The sequence below is a fragment of the Palaemon carinicauda genome, chromosome 28, assembly GCF_036898095.1.
Source record: "Palaemon carinicauda isolate YSFRI2023 chromosome 28, ASM3689809v2, whole genome shotgun sequence".
Lineage (NCBI taxonomy): Eukaryota > Metazoa > Arthropoda > Malacostraca > Decapoda > Palaemonidae > Palaemon > Palaemon carinicauda.
Window position 1 is genome coordinate 94,462,541 of NC_090752.1, and position 17,500 is coordinate 94,480,040.

The window sequence follows — 17,500 nt, forward strand, 5'->3', positions numbered from 1 at the left end:
ATTAAGGTTAGCAAAATAGAAAGGATGTGGAAAGGTAAGAGAGAGGATGGAGTAAAAGCTAAATGTGTAAAGATTACATTTGAGGGAAATGAGATGCCAGAGAAAATTAAATTTGGAAACAGAATACTGGAAGTTAGGCCGTTTATACCAAAAGTCATTCAGTGTTTCAAATGTCAGAGGTTTGGTCACCATCAAGACGACTGTAAATCAAAAATAAATAAATGTGTAAAATGCGGGGGAGACCATATGGCCAAAGAGTGCCGTAAAGACCTAAACAAGGACCAATTAAAGTGCACAAATTGCTCGGAGAAGCACGTCGCTAGTTATAGGGGTTGTGAAGTAGCTAGAGAAGCCCAAAGAATACAGATAGTTAAAACATTGGAAAATGTACCTTACGACCAAGCTAAAGTCAAGTATAATCAGTGGAAGAGGGAAAATGTGAGGGGCCATGAAAAATATGACCAGGTAAGTAATAAAACAACAGAAACAGGGACGAATGGTTCAAATCTTAGTACTAAACAAATAAGAGACGAAACTTTCAAGAGAAATTATGCTGAAATTGTGAAAAGGCAGAAAATAAAAACGAATGATAAAAGCTGTCAAACTGAAGGGAAGGGAACCGAACACAAAGAAAGTTCTAAAACTGAAAATAAAATGGACTCGGAAATAATAATAAAACTATGCAGATTTATTTGTGTTGTACAAAGAATTTTAGCCAATAAGGAAACTTCTGATAGTCATTCAATATTAATGGATGAAAATGTTAGAAGGGAAATGCTAGTAACGTTTGGTGTAACTGTTGACGATGGTGAATTTGAAAATCTTAGAAAGGATTTAAGTGTAAGGGAAAAACCAAAAGCAAGTAAAAATGGATATTAATATGTCAAAATTATCTATAATTCAATGGAATGCGAGGGGTGTGTGTAACAATCTGTCGGAATTAAAACTGATGTTGTACAGTGTCAAACCTCATGTTTGCTGTGTATGTGAAACATTTTTGAAAGAAAATCAACAGGTAAAGTTTATAAACTATAGAGTTCTAAGGAAAGACAGGGTAGGTCAAAGAATGGGGGGTGTAATGATCCTTATTAGACGTGACGTTTGTTATGTAATGGGAAACACCACAGAATATCCAAATGGTAATATGGAAGTTCAACACATCAAAGTCAAACTCAAGAGAGGTGATTTAGATATAATAAATGCGTATAACCCTAGTGACAGGTTGACTAAAGAGGAATTTGTTTATTACATAGAGAAACTTGGGAGAAATTTTATAGTTGTAGGGGATTTTAACGCTCATCACTCCTTGTGGGAACCGGATATTGCCGAAAACAAAATCAACAATAGCGGGAAAAGTATAGTGGAAGTATTTAATGAACATGACAATTTAGTACTAATTACTCCACCGGGATTACCTACAAGACTGAATCCTATTACAGGGACATTTTCAACAATAGATATATGTTTCAGTTCATCCACAATAGCGAATTATTTTAATATAAAAGAGCTAGCTGACAGGGGTAGTGATCACACACCAATTTTAATATATAGTGACTTGGAAACTGAACAAACTGGGTTATGGAAAAGAAAGAGGTGGGTGTTGGAAGATGTTAATTGGCAAAAGTGGAATAATGATATTGACGCAATAGAAGTGGCAAACACATTGGAACTGGATGGTGAAATACAAGATTTCAGCAATAGAATGATAAAATCTAGTGAAAAGAATATCAGACAAACTAATGAGAAGGTAAGTATTAAATATAACAAGCCATGGTGGAACGAGAAATGCAGTAAGGCAGTAGCAGAGAGGCGACGAGCAAGAAAGCTGTTCACCAAACACCCAACCACTTGTAATAAAATCGACTTCCGCAAAAAAGAAGCAGTAGCAAAGAAATGTAATAAAGTTACAAAAAGGGTTTCTTGGGGTAATTACACAGGTAAAATGAATATGAATACACCTCAGAAAGAAGTTTGGAACACTATTAATAGGATTAAGGGAATTCCAGTTAGAGATAACCATCCACTAACTAATGGGGAAAACAAATTGATTTTCGATCCGATAGAAAAGGCAGAATTGCTGGCAGAAGCCTTTGGGAAAAATTTGTGTGTGGCAATTGAATTAGAGTCAGAGAGGGAAATGATTGAATGGGTTGAAATAGCAAAACATAATAAGGAATTTAAGGATTACAACAAATTATTCTCAATGGCCGAGCTAGAAGAGTGCATCAAAGAGTTGCCAAATGAAAGTGCAACAGGGTTAGACAAAATTCATAACAAATTCATCAAAAATATGTCAAAGGGGAAACGTCATCAAGTATTGGGTTTTATTAATAAAAGCTGGAGATTTATAAGTTATCCTAAGATGTGGAAACAGAGTATGATCTGGCCGGTACTAAAACCTGGAAAACCGGAGGAACTACCAGATTCATACAGACCAATCGCATTGTTATCTTGCTTCGGCAAACTAATGGAGAGAATGGTCCATAAACGCCTATACTGGGTGTTAGAAAATAACGATCAATTGGGAAGAAACCAGAGTGGATTCAGAAAAACTAGGAGTACAACAGACCAGTTAGTTAGACTGGAGCATGAGGTAAGAGTTTCATTTATAAATCGTAAGGTAACAGTAGTGGTTTTCTTTGATCTACAGAGTGCCTATGATACAATAAACCATACAGCTTTGATGTATAAACTCGCAAGAAAGGTCACAGGGAGACTGTTAGCATGGCATGAGTGCTTTTTGAAAGATAGGGAATATGTAGTAAATGTAGAAAATAAATATTCCAACCCTAGAAAAATTAGATCAGGGGTTCCTCAAGGCTCAGTTCTAAGTCCTACATTATTCAATATCATGATGAGTGACATACCAAACGTAGAACCAGTCAAAAGTTCAGAATTTGCAGATGATACTTGCTTCTTTGTAACTGCAGATACAATTGAGATGGCTTGTCTGGAAGTTCAGGATGCGATTGAAAGGTTTTACGAATGGACCCAGAAATGGGGGCTAAGGATAAATACAGGAAAGACGAAGATAATGTATTTCACAAACAAAAAAATAGATATCTTACCTAAAATCAAAATTGACAACAATATAATTGAATGGGTATGTAAATACAAGTATCTAGGATTGGTATGGGACAGTCCAGGCCTCACTTGGACACATCACATCAACCAGGTAAGAGCAATATGCTACCAGAGACTGAATTTATTGAAAGCGGTTTCCTCTTACACCTGGGGAGCAGATAGGAAAACTTTGCTGATGTTCTATAAGGCTTACATTTTAAGCAAAATTGAATATGGAATTGAAGTATATTCGTCAGCAGCTAGAAGTAACTTAGAAAAATTGGAAAAAAATACAAAATATTGCTTTACGAATAGCTCTTGGAGCCAAGAATACATCTCCCATTGTATCACTACAAGTTGAAAGTAACGTGACACCAGTAAGAATAAAAATACAGTACAAAATGTTGCTTTATTATGTAAAATTAAAACAGTTAAGTAAGAATCACCCAACTAGCCAGGAAGTTCTGAACGATAAAAGACTAGACGGTAGAGGATGGAACTCGGGTTATTTTAAAAAACCATTTATATTAAGGGTACAAGACATCATGATTAGGTGGAAAGTGAAGTTAGGGATGCAACGGGAAGAAAGGGCCTTTCCCGTTGCAGCCCCCTGGCAATGTATTGGTGAGTATCTTGGTATTAACCCAATGGATGACATTGACCAGGAGGAACCTAATAACAAATTTATTCAAGAGTTCTGTAGAATGAAAGAGGAAAAGTATCTTAACCATTTAGACATATATACGGATGGGTCCAAAAAAGAAATACATAGTGAGGAATGGTCATGTGCAGCCGCCTATGTTATTCCCAGCCTTGATTTTTATTGTAGTTTTAGATTAAACCCAGCAACGTCTATTCTGGGTGCTGAATTATTTGCTATATGGGAAGCGCTGAAATGGACAGGGGGTAATTACAGGAGCAAAGAGACGGTAATATTCACAGATTCATTGTCTGCCATTTCAATGATAAATAATAATTATACAAAAAGATTCAAAACAGTAGTGCACAGTATACAGGAGATGCTAATCGAAATGAATAGCAATTACAATTTTGTAAAACTACAGTGGATTCCAAGCCACAAAGGAATTCTGGGAAACGAGCTGGCAGATGCAACCGCTAAACAAGGGTTAAATAACCCCTGTACTATCAACAACCACTTGTCGATGACAGAGAAGAAAACAATATTACAGAGAAAAATGATAGAAACCTGGCAAATGGAGTGGGATGTTATAAAATCAAGTAAGTGGCTCGGTACATTTAAACCTATTATAGAAGATTGGGAGACAGCGTATTGTAGAAATAGAAAAATAGAAACCGTAATGGGAAATCTGAGAATTGGACATGTTAGAGTAAATGCATATTTACATAAATTCAAGATGACAAATACACCTTTGTGTAGCACATGCAATGTAGTAGAGGACATTTCACATGTAATGATAAATTGTAAGAAATATAATCTGCAAAGAAAGGATTTAGAAGTAAAATTAGCAGGACTCAAATTGAATTGCTCTATGAATAATCTATTAGGAAAACACGAAGAAAATGATATACAGGAAAGGGTGAAAACTGCTCTTATAACATTTCTAACCAAAACTAATTTACTAAACACATTATAATCATCTGTAAAATTAATTATCCAACAGAGGAATTAGGATTAAATTTAGTCTCTAAACCCACATACATGTTCTTTTGTAAAGAGACTACATTTAATGCAACGATTTTGTCATAGACAAACCACAGGAGGTTGTTTTGACTATAAATAAATGTAAATGTATTTAAATGAAAATGGTTTTGATAAAGTGTGATATATATATTTTGCACTATAAAAACAATATCAATGGAAGGGGGGAGCATGGATATTGTTTGAACTAAAGGTAATAAGCCTCATGTGGGTGAGTGAACATATCATTCATTACATTCGGTGAAGGAGTTAACGTTTTCTAACAGACTAACACTTGAAATTTATCAACTGTATTGATCAGATCTAATATTTTATCTTGTATCATATTTACAGGGGAGTACATTGGCTCTAAGAAGTGGGCCAGATCTCCTACTAAAATGGAAGAAGAAGAAGAAGAAGAGAATGAAAAATAATAAATTGACGTTATGAATAACAATGGGTCACTATAAATTGCAGAAGAAGCAGAAGAAGGAAGAGAAGACAAACGATTGACGGACTATGAAAACTTGCTGGTATATATTGGCATAGAAGGACCATGAACACACGAGAATGGAATGACGACATGCCTAAAGACTTTGTCTTGCAATGAACTATTAACAGCCGATATAGCCCCTATATATATATATATATATATATATATATATATATATATATATATATATATATATATATATATATATATATATATATATATATACATATATATATATATATATGGATATATACATAAATATATATATATATATATATATATATATATATATATATATATATATATATATATATATCTATATATATATATCTATATATATATATATATCTATATATATATATAAACATATACATATATATATATATATATATATATATATATATATATATATATATATATATATATATATATTATATATATAAACATATATATATATATATATATATATATATATTTATATATCTATATATACAGTATATATACATATATATATATATATATATATATATATATATATATATATATATATATATATATATATATATATATATATATATTTATATATCTATATATACAGTATATATATATATATATATATATATATATATATATATATATATATATATATATATATATATATATATATATACATATATATATATATATATATATATATATATATATATATATATATACATATATATATATATATATATATATATATATATATATATATAACATAGAAATGATAAAAGAGGGAAAGAAAAGAATAGATGTTGAATGAATAGCAAGGGGGGGGGGTGAAAAGGTTTTGGAGGAGGAGCGATACTATGGATAGAATAAGGAAGGATCCTTCTCTCTGGTTAAGGTTCATTTTCCATTTGCCTACACACACACACACCTACACACACTGAATAGTGTGGCCTATTCTTTAAATATTCACATCTGTCCTCATACACCTGACAACACTGAGATTAACAAACAATTCTTCTTCACTCAAGGGGTTTACTACGGCACTGTAATTGTTCAGTGGCTACTTTCCTCTTGATAAGGGTAAAAGAGACTCTTTAGCTATGGCAAGAAGCTTTTGTAGGAGGCCACTCCAAAATCAAAACATTGTTCTCTATTCTTGGGTAGTGCCACACTATTCTGTCTCATTTCTCTTCATCTTGTTTAGCTAAAGTTTTTATAGTTTATACAGGAGATATTTATTTCAATGTTGTTACTCTTCTTGAAATATTTTATTTTCTTTTTTTTTCCTCACTGGGCTTTTTTCCCCGTTGGAGCCCCTGAGCTCATAGCATCCTGCTTTTCCAACTAAGGTTGTAGCTTAGCAATTAACACACGGTTGGTACAATACTCGCAAGTTTTCATAGAAATCAATCCTTCGTCTTTTCTTCCTTCCCCTTCTTGTTTTGCATTTTATAGGGACCCGTTGTTATTTTGTGGGTCAATCTGTTATTTTTCAATCTCATTATATGCCCATGTTAGAATACCCTCTACTATAGTTTACTCTCGTGTTTATCTATCTATCTACTTATCTATCTATCTATATATATACATATATATATATAATATATATATATATATATATATTCATATGTATGTTTATATATATATATATATATATATATATATATATATATATATATATATATATATATATATATATATATATATATATATATATATATATATATATATATATGTATATATATAGCTTAAGGAACGCCAAAATAATAACAATAACAACAACAATAATAATAATAATAATAATAATAATAATAATAATAATAATAATAATAATAATAATAATAATAATAATAATAATAATAATAATAATAATAAGGAAATGACCTTTTAATTTTCGTATGAAATAGCAACATGAAATTAAAACATGAATCTTTCGATAGAATAAAAGGAAAGTAAAACTATAAATAAGTATTTTTTTTTTCATTTCCGAAATTGACATTTTCCAGAGACTAAAACAAAATGGCGAAACTCGATACAAGATTATTTGTTAAATCCATTTTTTTTTTTTTTTTTTTTGTAAGATTTTTTTCAAGATTTCCTTCGGGGAAAAGTAATTAGAAAAAGAATAGTCAATGGAGATATTAAATTCGTCTTTTCAAAAAAGAAAAAAAACATGAGAAAAACGCAAAACTTCTACTGAAGCAGAAAGAAATCTTCGGTGAGGACCTGATGAAGATTCTTCAACAACCCAACGATGTCTTTAAAGGGCTTCACACCATCCCGTTCTCATCCGAGTCTTCATTCACACCTCATAAGAATGTTAACTTTTTCTTATAAATACAATTATATCTATCTATCTATTTATCTATCTATCTATATCTTCTACCTATCTATCTATCTATCTATCTATCTATCTATCTATCTATCTATATATTTCCTTCGGGGAAAAGAAATTACTAAAGGAATATTCAATGGCGGAATAAGATTCGTGTTTTGGAAAAAAAAAATTAAGATTAGAGACAAACTTATGTCTTCTTAAGAGCAGAAAGTATGTTTCGGTGAAGACCGAGTGAAGAATTTTTCAAAATCGAACGAAGACGTCTTCAGTCTCGCTCCCATTCGAATTATAATGGGAATCAGTTTCAGGAGACGATCTCGAAGCCAACGAAGACGTCTCGAGTCTTCAAAACTCCTTCAATCTCGTTGTCAATATTTCTGCGAAGACCTACATCGATTTTTTTTTTTCAAATTATACCTGATCAAAGTCAAGTGATCTGCATTCTGAGTTTTGCAACGAAGATGTTTACAAACCACGCATTGAGAGATATCAGGGAATACGGGAAGAAATATTTACTTGGGGGTCCCTCTTCCGAAGACGGTTTTCAGGACCAGCAGCCCCGGTTGATGGAACTGGAGGGACTACGCCTCATTTTGGGAGGTGGACTACTGATGAGGAAATTTTGGGCCAAGGAGGAACAGACTTAGCATGGAATTCTGAATGCCTCCAGAACGGAATCTCAGAACGGTTTCGGAAGAAAACTTTCCCGAATTTCCAAAAGTCTTCAAAGGACATAGCAGTATACTTAACATGGATTTCTGAATGACTCCAGAACTGAAATTTCCTCCTGATCAACTCCTTCCCGAGCTTCAAATGACTTCTGAAGACCTGATCTTCATTTTTTCAAACGTAGCCTGCAACACCTCACATGATCTGTATGTAGCTTGCGAAATCTACCCAAGGAATTGCGCGTCAATAGGAGTAAGAGGAAATGAGTTGATGACTGGGGAATGAGGATGGAGGCAGAATGGTTCAACTGAACGGTGAGTGACGTTTAGTTCTTCAACAGGATTGTCCCAAAATACGCCATTGAAGTAAGGACATATCTAGAAGACATTGGTAAATATATCATGTTGCTCGTCATAAAAATTTGGCATGATAGTGTATGCGGAAAAATCGATAGTATTCATCTCTTTACTCATTGCCCAGATAGGTAAACAATAAATGCCTTCGATTTCCCTGAGGAATCTGACGAAGTGAGGACTCGCGGCACTGAAATCTCTTGAAATCTAGAAGGACACTGACGAACTAAGGAAAAGACAATGAAATCTCAAAAGAAACAGATAATCTAATGAAAGAAGATCTTGAAAACTAGAAAACAAGAGAGAACAGCGAAGAGGACACCTAAAAATAAAGAGCCTCTAATGCTAGAAGTAAGGCACCTCAAAATATAGATCGAAGACCCTCAAATGCTAAAACTATGGAACCTGGAAATATATGTCAAAGAACTTCTAATGCTAGAAGTGTGGGAACTAAAGAGAGAGGTCAAAGAACTTCTAATATTAGAGGTGTGGGAGCTATAGAGGTCAAATAACTTCCAATGCTTGAGGTAAGGGAGTTGAAAAGAGGTCAAAGAACTTCTAATGCTAGAGGTGTGGGAGCTAAAAAGAGGTCAAAGAACTTCTAATGCTAGAGGTGTGGGAGCTAAAAAGAGGTCAAAGAACTTCTAATGCTAGAGGTGTGGGAGCTAAAAAGAGGTTAAAGAACTTCTAATGCTAGAGGTGTGAGCTAAAAAGAGGTCAAAGAACTTCTGATGCTAGATGTGTGGGAGCTAAAAAAAAGGTCAAAGAATTTCTAATGCTAGAGGTGTGGGAACTGAAAAGAGGTCAAAGAAATTCTAATGCTAGAGGTGTGGGAGCTAAAATGAGGTCAAAGAACTTCTAAAGCAAGGGGTGTGGGAGCTAAAAAGAAGTCAAAGATCTTCTAATGCAAGAGGTGTGGGAGCTAAAAAGAAGTCAAAGAACTTCTAATGCAAGGGGTGTGGGTGAGCTTATACTTTTGCGTGTATTAATAGACCCATGAATATTTGTTTCCTCAGGAACATGGAGAAGTATTTGGATTCATGTATATATATATATATATATATATATATATATATATATATATATATATATATATATATATATATATATATATATATAATATATATATATAAATATATATATATATATAATATATATATATAATATATATATATATATATATATATATATATATATATATATATATATATATATATATATATATGCGTATATATATATATATATATATATATATATATATATATATATATATATATATATATATATATATATATATATATATATATATATATATATATATATATATATAGTTTTACAAAATTCTAGAACAATGGTCTTTTGTGTTTCAAGTTCACCTGTAAGATGTCTTCCTGAATAATGGGTGGATATTACCGATGCAATTGTAGTCACTGGATACCAGCACAATTTATCATTCACATCTGGGCCGATACAAAAAAAAAAAAAAAAAAAAAAAAAAAAAAAAAAAAAAAAAAACAATATAAAAAAGAACGGAAAAGGAAGGGAAGGTAATTTAACATTCATAGATCAATGGTCCAATAAAATATGAATATCAAGAAATAAATACTTGAAGAAAAGGCAGAGTAAGGAGTCTGGTTCCCGGATATTCCTTTGAACGAATGGATGAGAAATTCTCATCATCTGGAGCTGATCTGGCAAAAAGCAACATCTGGCATCAATGTTTTTATCTAGAAATTTATTGCCATTGTATAAAGTAGATAGTTAGATGGAAAATCTATGGCATTCTATCTTGAAAAAAAGGCTATTTTATTTACTTTTTTATTAGCTAATAAACTTTATCGTTACCTAAACGATCTCTCTCTCTCTCTCTCTCTCTCTCTCTCTCTCTCTCTCTCTCTCTCTCTCTCTCTCTCTCTCTCTCTCTCTCTCTACTTACCATCTTATTAAGATCAAATTTGGCAAATCCAGTGAGATCAAGTGGAAGTTATTTTCCCAAATTGGCGCAGGGTAAATTGACTGGTTGCCAAGCTGAAGATCTGGATCACTAATCACAGAGCTATAGACCTTGGGACTAAAAGGAAACACAGTTCCCTTTCATATAATATATATATATATATATATATATATATATATATATATATATATATATATATATATATATATATATATACATATACATATATATATACATATACATATATATACATGTATATATATATATATATATATATATATATATATATATATATATATATATATATATATATATATATATATATATATATACACACACACACACAGCAGGAAGAAACAAACAATATAAGATAACGGAATTGGATGGCGGTAAACAAACTCTAACCAAATTCGATGGAGGAAACATCAAAAGGGTTCACGAGTTCGCATCCCTTGGCTCATCGATGCAAAGATGCAGGGACATGGAAAAGTAAATTAACAACCGGAGGAAGGTGCACAAGGCTGCTATGAAGCAGGCAGCGTCATGTGGACTGGAAGCATCACCACTAAAGAAGACATATATAACTGGGATGTGGATGTTTAGGTGGATGAGTGAAGTAACCAGAATGGACAGTTAAAAATGAACTTATTAAGGGTACAATAAAGGTCAGAGAAGCATCAAACTGAGTACAAGATGATATGGCCACCTGATGAAAAGAAAAAGCAACATGTGGCTAGAGGATTGAAAGTCCGATTTAATTGACCATATGTGAGAACCCAGCAGTCACAAATATTGGAAAGATGCTCAAATCAATGGGACAAGATAAAATAAAGGAAAATAAATACAATTCATGGCAAAATCAATAATATGGCGAGAATTCGTGGGGATTTTGTTGACACGCAATGAATAGGTCCAAAGTTCCAGCCGTGCTTAAGGCCTGATATATTTCACTGAGATAAAAAAAGGACCTTACACTCCCTGCCAGCTGTTGATAGAGGTTCGGGGGGACTATTTGTAAGTTTAACTAGAGTTGTGTAGGCCTATTGGAAACCTCCCAGCCTGGCTATCTGCCAGACTCGGGTTCGAGTCCTGGTCAAGCTCGATAGTTTCTTGTGGCGTCAGCAATCTCACCATCTTGTGAGCCAAGGATGGGAGGTTTGGGGGAGCCTATAGCTCTACCAGGTCAGTCACCAGCAGCCCTTCCCTGGTCTCAGCTTGTGTGGAAAGGGGGCTTGGGCGCTGATCATATGTATATATGGTCAGTCTCTAAGGTATTGTCACTGTCCCTTGTATTCCATTCACCAGCGAAAAAAATATTAAGTCACCAGTAACCATTTGCTGCACCCCTCCGGTCCTAGCTTGGGTGGTGAGAACACTTAGTTACTGATAAAATATGCAACAGCATAACTATCAAACAACGTCCTTGCCACTCACGAGTGACCTTTGAACCTTCAAATTTGAATGGCTCAGAAAAAAAAAAAAAAAAACCTATCAGTGATCAACGGATGTTTGAAGGAAATGCTTAGGGTAAAGTCTATGTGATACTTAGGAAACACTATGTTAAATTTTAAAAGATTTATATAATGATTTGGATAAATTCTCTGTAATAACATATGAAAACAAAAGTTTTGAGCTCAAATGTTTGTTCAGCTCGAGAAGGCAAATACTTCAGCTAATTTCATTAATAGAATAATGGCAACATTTTTGCTACCGGAAAAGTTTTCAGACCGAAGAAAATAAATATTATATAATAAATAATGGTAAAACTTTCTAGCGCTTGGAAGAGAAAATAAATTGTGGATAGAAAAGATTTTTCAGCTCTCGGAAGAATAGAGTTCTGCTACTATCTGAATAGTAATTCAACTAGACCATTTTTGGGTCCAAAAACTTTTCCCTTTCGGAACCGTTTGTTGTTGCAATTGGAGGAATTCTAATAGAAAATAGAATAAAAATGTGCAATAGAAAGAGGACAAGAAAAGCCCCACTTTAACTGGAATTCTTAAAAGTTCGGTGACAAAGAATTCCTTTTCTCGAGTAGACAATGGAATCCTCTTCCTAACCTGGTATTTCTTGGCTGAATTCTTAAAGAATTAAAAGGAATTCTCCAATTCAGAGAAGGTTATTCTCTCTCTCTCTCTCTCTCTCTCTCTCTCTCTCTCTCTCTCTCTCTCTCTCTCTCTCTCTCTCTCTCTCTCTCTCTCACAGGAGACTAACATGGATCGCTACTACATTCGTAAACCTTAAGGTCTGAATCATATATATGAGTATGCTATGTAAAAAACGTTCACACTATTTGAACATATTTACATAGTTACAGAGCTTTGAATTTCGACCAGCTAGTTACTGGCATATATATTTTTTTGTTTTACTTTATATAGCAAAACAAGGTTTTTTTTTTTTCAAGTGCAAAGATCATTGGGTTATCCTATACCCAACCGGGGGTCACCTCACCCCCCCCCCTTTAAAAACCCAGGAAAAGATAGCTCTGACACTTGAAAGATAAAAAAAAAAAACTTTAATACGATAGGTTGGAAAGGAAGTTGAGACACTTAAATGCCAATAGGGAAAGCAATGTAATACAGATAAACACTATCAAGATTTCTTTTTCTGGAAGTTATAACGATAGAAAATTCTGAAAACTAGAATTCATTATGCTATCTATTATTATCATTATTATTATTATTATTATTATTATTATTATTATTATTATTATTATTATTATTATTATTATTCTCGTTAAGCTTGTTTTCGAAAATGGTAAACAATCTAGGTGCAATCCAAATCAAGAAGACAGAAGTGTAAAATGCTTCAAACTTTGAGAAGAATGATCCATGAAAGGTGAACAAATAGAATTATTATCATCATTACGACTAGCTAAGCTACAACCCGAGATGGAAAATAAGGATGTAATAGGACAAAGGGTCCAACAGGAGAAAATAGCCCAGTGAGGAGAATAAATAAGTAAACAGATTGAACAGCATGCCTGAGTGTACCCTTAAGCAAGACAGTGGAAGACCATGGTACAGATGCTATGGTACTACCCAACAATAAAGAACAATAGCTTGTTTTTGGTGTGTCCCTCTAGAAAAAGCTGCTTACTATAGATAAAGAATCTCTTCGACCCTTGCCAAGTAACCACTAAATAATAGCAGTGCAGTAGTTAAGCAATTAAGTGAAGAAGATATTTTCAGTTATCTTAGAGTTGTCAAATGTATGAAGAAAGGGGAATGTGTAAATAAAATGCCATACTATTCGGTATTTGTGTAGGCTAAGTAAAAATGAACCGTAACCAATATATCACTGCCTGGTCAATCAATGGACCCAATAACTCTCTAGCGGTAAGAACTCGACGGGTGGTTGATGCCTACTACCTTTCATCCTCTCGTATTTACATCTTATCATTTGCTCATATAATTCTAATTTATATATTAGGAATTGCTTTCCTATTATGGTCTTCCAAATAAAGTTTCATTCAAAATGTTAAACAGTATAGTTACCATCACTAATCGAATTTATTGACGCACCCACCCGCCCATTTTATATATTTTTTTTTATTTCTTTAGATGTGAAAATCACCCACGAACTTTGTATGAATATAAAGAAAGGTAAGAATGAATAAGAAATGAAGAACAGAATAGAGATGTCGGGATATGAAAGGCAAGGTAGTGTAATTAAAAAAATATATATATAATAATGGAACCAAATTAAATGGAGTTTATGGGCGGAAAATCCATCAATCATAATAATGCCTCAAAACTTCAAAGGACACATTGCCTACGTGGCGCTAATGTCCATATGAATTTTAACATTAAATTACATAATCTGATGCGTTAAAAATTGTGCTTTAATAAGAAAAAGAAAAGACCCTAAAATCATTACCAGATCATAACAGAGTTATGAACTACCATGGGTCACAGTGTGACCTAATAGACGCTGGAAATGATCCACAATGTTTCCTAAATATTTCTATTTCCATAATTTCCAGTTTGGCCATTATGGACAAACACCCCGAAATCAAACCATTGTTCCCAAGTCTTGGGTAGTGTCATAGCACCTGCATCTATACCATTGTCCTCCACTTTCTTGGGTTAGAATTATCGTTTTTGAGGGTACACTAAAGTACACAATTCTGTTTCCTTATTACCTTTCCAGACGACTATTTTTCCTGTTGCACTCCATGGGATTATAGCATGTTGCTTTTCCAACTAGAGTTGTACTTAGATAATAATAATAATAATAATAATAATAATAATAATAATAATAATAATAATAATAATAATAATAATAATAATAATAACAGATAAAGATTTCTCTTGAAAAAAAAAGAACCCCTTTTAATCAACAAGATTAATATCATCAACATTGTGGCTTCAATGTTGATACCTGTCTTTGAGATCTGTAATTCTTCACTTCATTATTCAGAGGTGCATAACTTCATACGATATTCAGAAAATATGAATTGTTATTCTAAGGAATGGAAATCATACATATAGCCATGCGAATAGTATTTTACGTGTATTAATTTGAAAGCTACCAATATAAACCTATAGAAATAGTAAATAGTTTTTTCAGATTAGTAGCCTAAAAGGACGCAGGCATTATTTTACACGGTGGTTAATATTCCCAAAAAATAGATAACGAAAATTTTGACGTATACCGATTGGTTCAAGGCAAATGGCCATTTCATAAAAGTTCACAAAGAATTTAAATAAAAGAAACTTCAATGTCTATTTTGAACTTTAATATACAAAAGGCATCTAAAAACATGAATAAAAGACTTACACGTTTCCTAAAACTTTCTCTTATCCGAACACGACAGAAATAAAAATGAAAAGGATGAAACAATGTTTGACGGTTTGAGTCATTTATGTTTCCAATCTAAGAAGAGAACGTGACCTTCATAAAAGCTTCCATTGAAAAGTTTTCAAAAGGGTCGACTCTTGACACTTCCATACCATGCTAAACCTCCCACCATAAGGATTTGTCCTTAATAAGGCTTATGTTTTACCTAACAAATGAATACTATAAAAAAGGAGGCTTGAAGTTATATATACACGTGTATATATGTATTATTACTATAATTACTAGCTACGCTACAACCCTAGTTAGAAAAGCAAGATGGTATGAGCTCAACCGCCTTAACAGGGAAAATAACTCAGTGAGGAAATAAAGTAATGAAACAAATATACGATATGAGAAATAATGAACAATTAAAATAAAATATTTCAAAAACAGTAACATCAAAACAGATATTTCATATATAAACTATAAAAAGACTTATGTCAGCTTGTTCAGTATAAAACAGTTTGCTGCAAGTCTTAACTTTAGAAGTTCTAATTTTGTTCTTAATAAGGCTTATGTTTTACCTAACCACTATAAATGCTATATAATACTATATAATAAGATACTATAAAAAGGAGGTTTAAAGTTATATATACACATGCATATATGTATTAATATCATAATTACTAGCTAAGCTACAACCCTAGTTAGAAAAGCAAGATGCTATAAGCTTAACGGCTCTAACAGGGAAAAATAGCCCAGTGAGGAAAATATATGAATAAACGATATGAGAAATAATGAACAATTAAAATAAAATATTTCAAAAACAGTAACTACATCAAAACATATATTTCAGATATAAACAATAAAATAAAAACTTATGTCAGCCAGTTCAGCATAAAAACATTTGCTGCAAGTTTGAACTTTTGAAGTTCTACTTTTGTCCTTAATAAAGCTTATGTTTAACCTAACCAAAGAATGCTATAAAAAGGAGGTTTAAACTTTTCAAATAGATATATATATATATATATATATATATATATATATATATATATATATATATATATATATTATCATTATTATTATTATTACTATAATTAGAAGCTAAGCTACAATCCTAGTTGGGAAAGCAGGATGATATAGGCCAGGAGGCTCCAACAGGACAAAAATAGCCCAGTGAGGAAAGGAAATAGGGAAATAAATAAACTAACCGAGAATTAATGATCAATTGAAATAAAAAAAAAACCTTAAGAACAGTAACATTGAAATAGATTTTACATATGTAAACTTTAAAAAGAGATTTTGTCAGCCTGCTCAGCATAAAAACATTCGTTTATATATATATATATATATATATATATATATATATATATATATATATATATATATATATATATATATATATATATATATATATATATATATATATATATATATATATATATATATATATATAGTCTTTATTTTCTTAAATAAAAGAAAACTATTTACAACACTAACGAGAGGCAAGGCATTGATTGCATACAAGATAAAAGACTTTTTATGGAAAACTGTAAAATACGAAGAGAAACAAAGCAAAGAAATAAAAAATTCTCAATTCCGGTGTAACAACTAGCCTGGAAAATCGAAGCTTAGGGTAACACCAAAGGATTAAAACTTGTGTAATCTATAACGAGGAAAGGAACAGGGTCACTCTTTTTGTTCCAGCCACCCGTTGAGATACTACCGCTGGAGAGTTATTGGATACTTAAACTGGCCAAACAGTATTACATTGGATCTTCCTCTCTGGTAACGGCTCATTTTTACTTTGCCTACACATACACCGAATAGTCCAGTCCATTCTTTCCACATTCCCCTCTGGCCTCATACACCTGACAACAATGAGATTACCAAACAATTCTTCTTCGCTCAAGGGGTTAACTACTGCAATATAATTGTTCAGTAGAAGACATTCTTTAGCAATGGTAAATAGCTTTTCTAGGAGAACGACATTCCAAAATTAAACCATTGTTTCCTAGTCTTGGCTAGGGCCATATCCTCTGTACCATGGTCTTCAACTGTTTTGTGGTTGAGTTCTCCTATTTGAGGCTGTACTCGGGAACACTATTCTGTCTTATTTTTGTTCCTCTTGTGTTTTTGAAGTTTAAATAGTTTATATAAGAAAGATAATGTTTAATTCTTTTCATTTCTTTTC

General features: G+C 32.3%; 1 protein-coding gene across 1 annotated transcript in view; it reads left to right on the forward strand.

Annotated features, from left to right (window-relative positions):
* Positions 1–246: 246 nt before the first annotated feature.
* The window catches only part of LOC137621945 (zinc finger BED domain-containing protein 5-like), a 23,937-nt gene continuing 6,683 nt past the window's right edge, over positions 247–17,500 (forward strand). The window contains exon 1 of the mRNA XM_068352445.1: positions 247–438. Coding sequence (XP_068208546.1) covers positions 247–438 — 192 coding nt within the window. The remainder of the gene's footprint in view (positions 439–17,500) is intronic.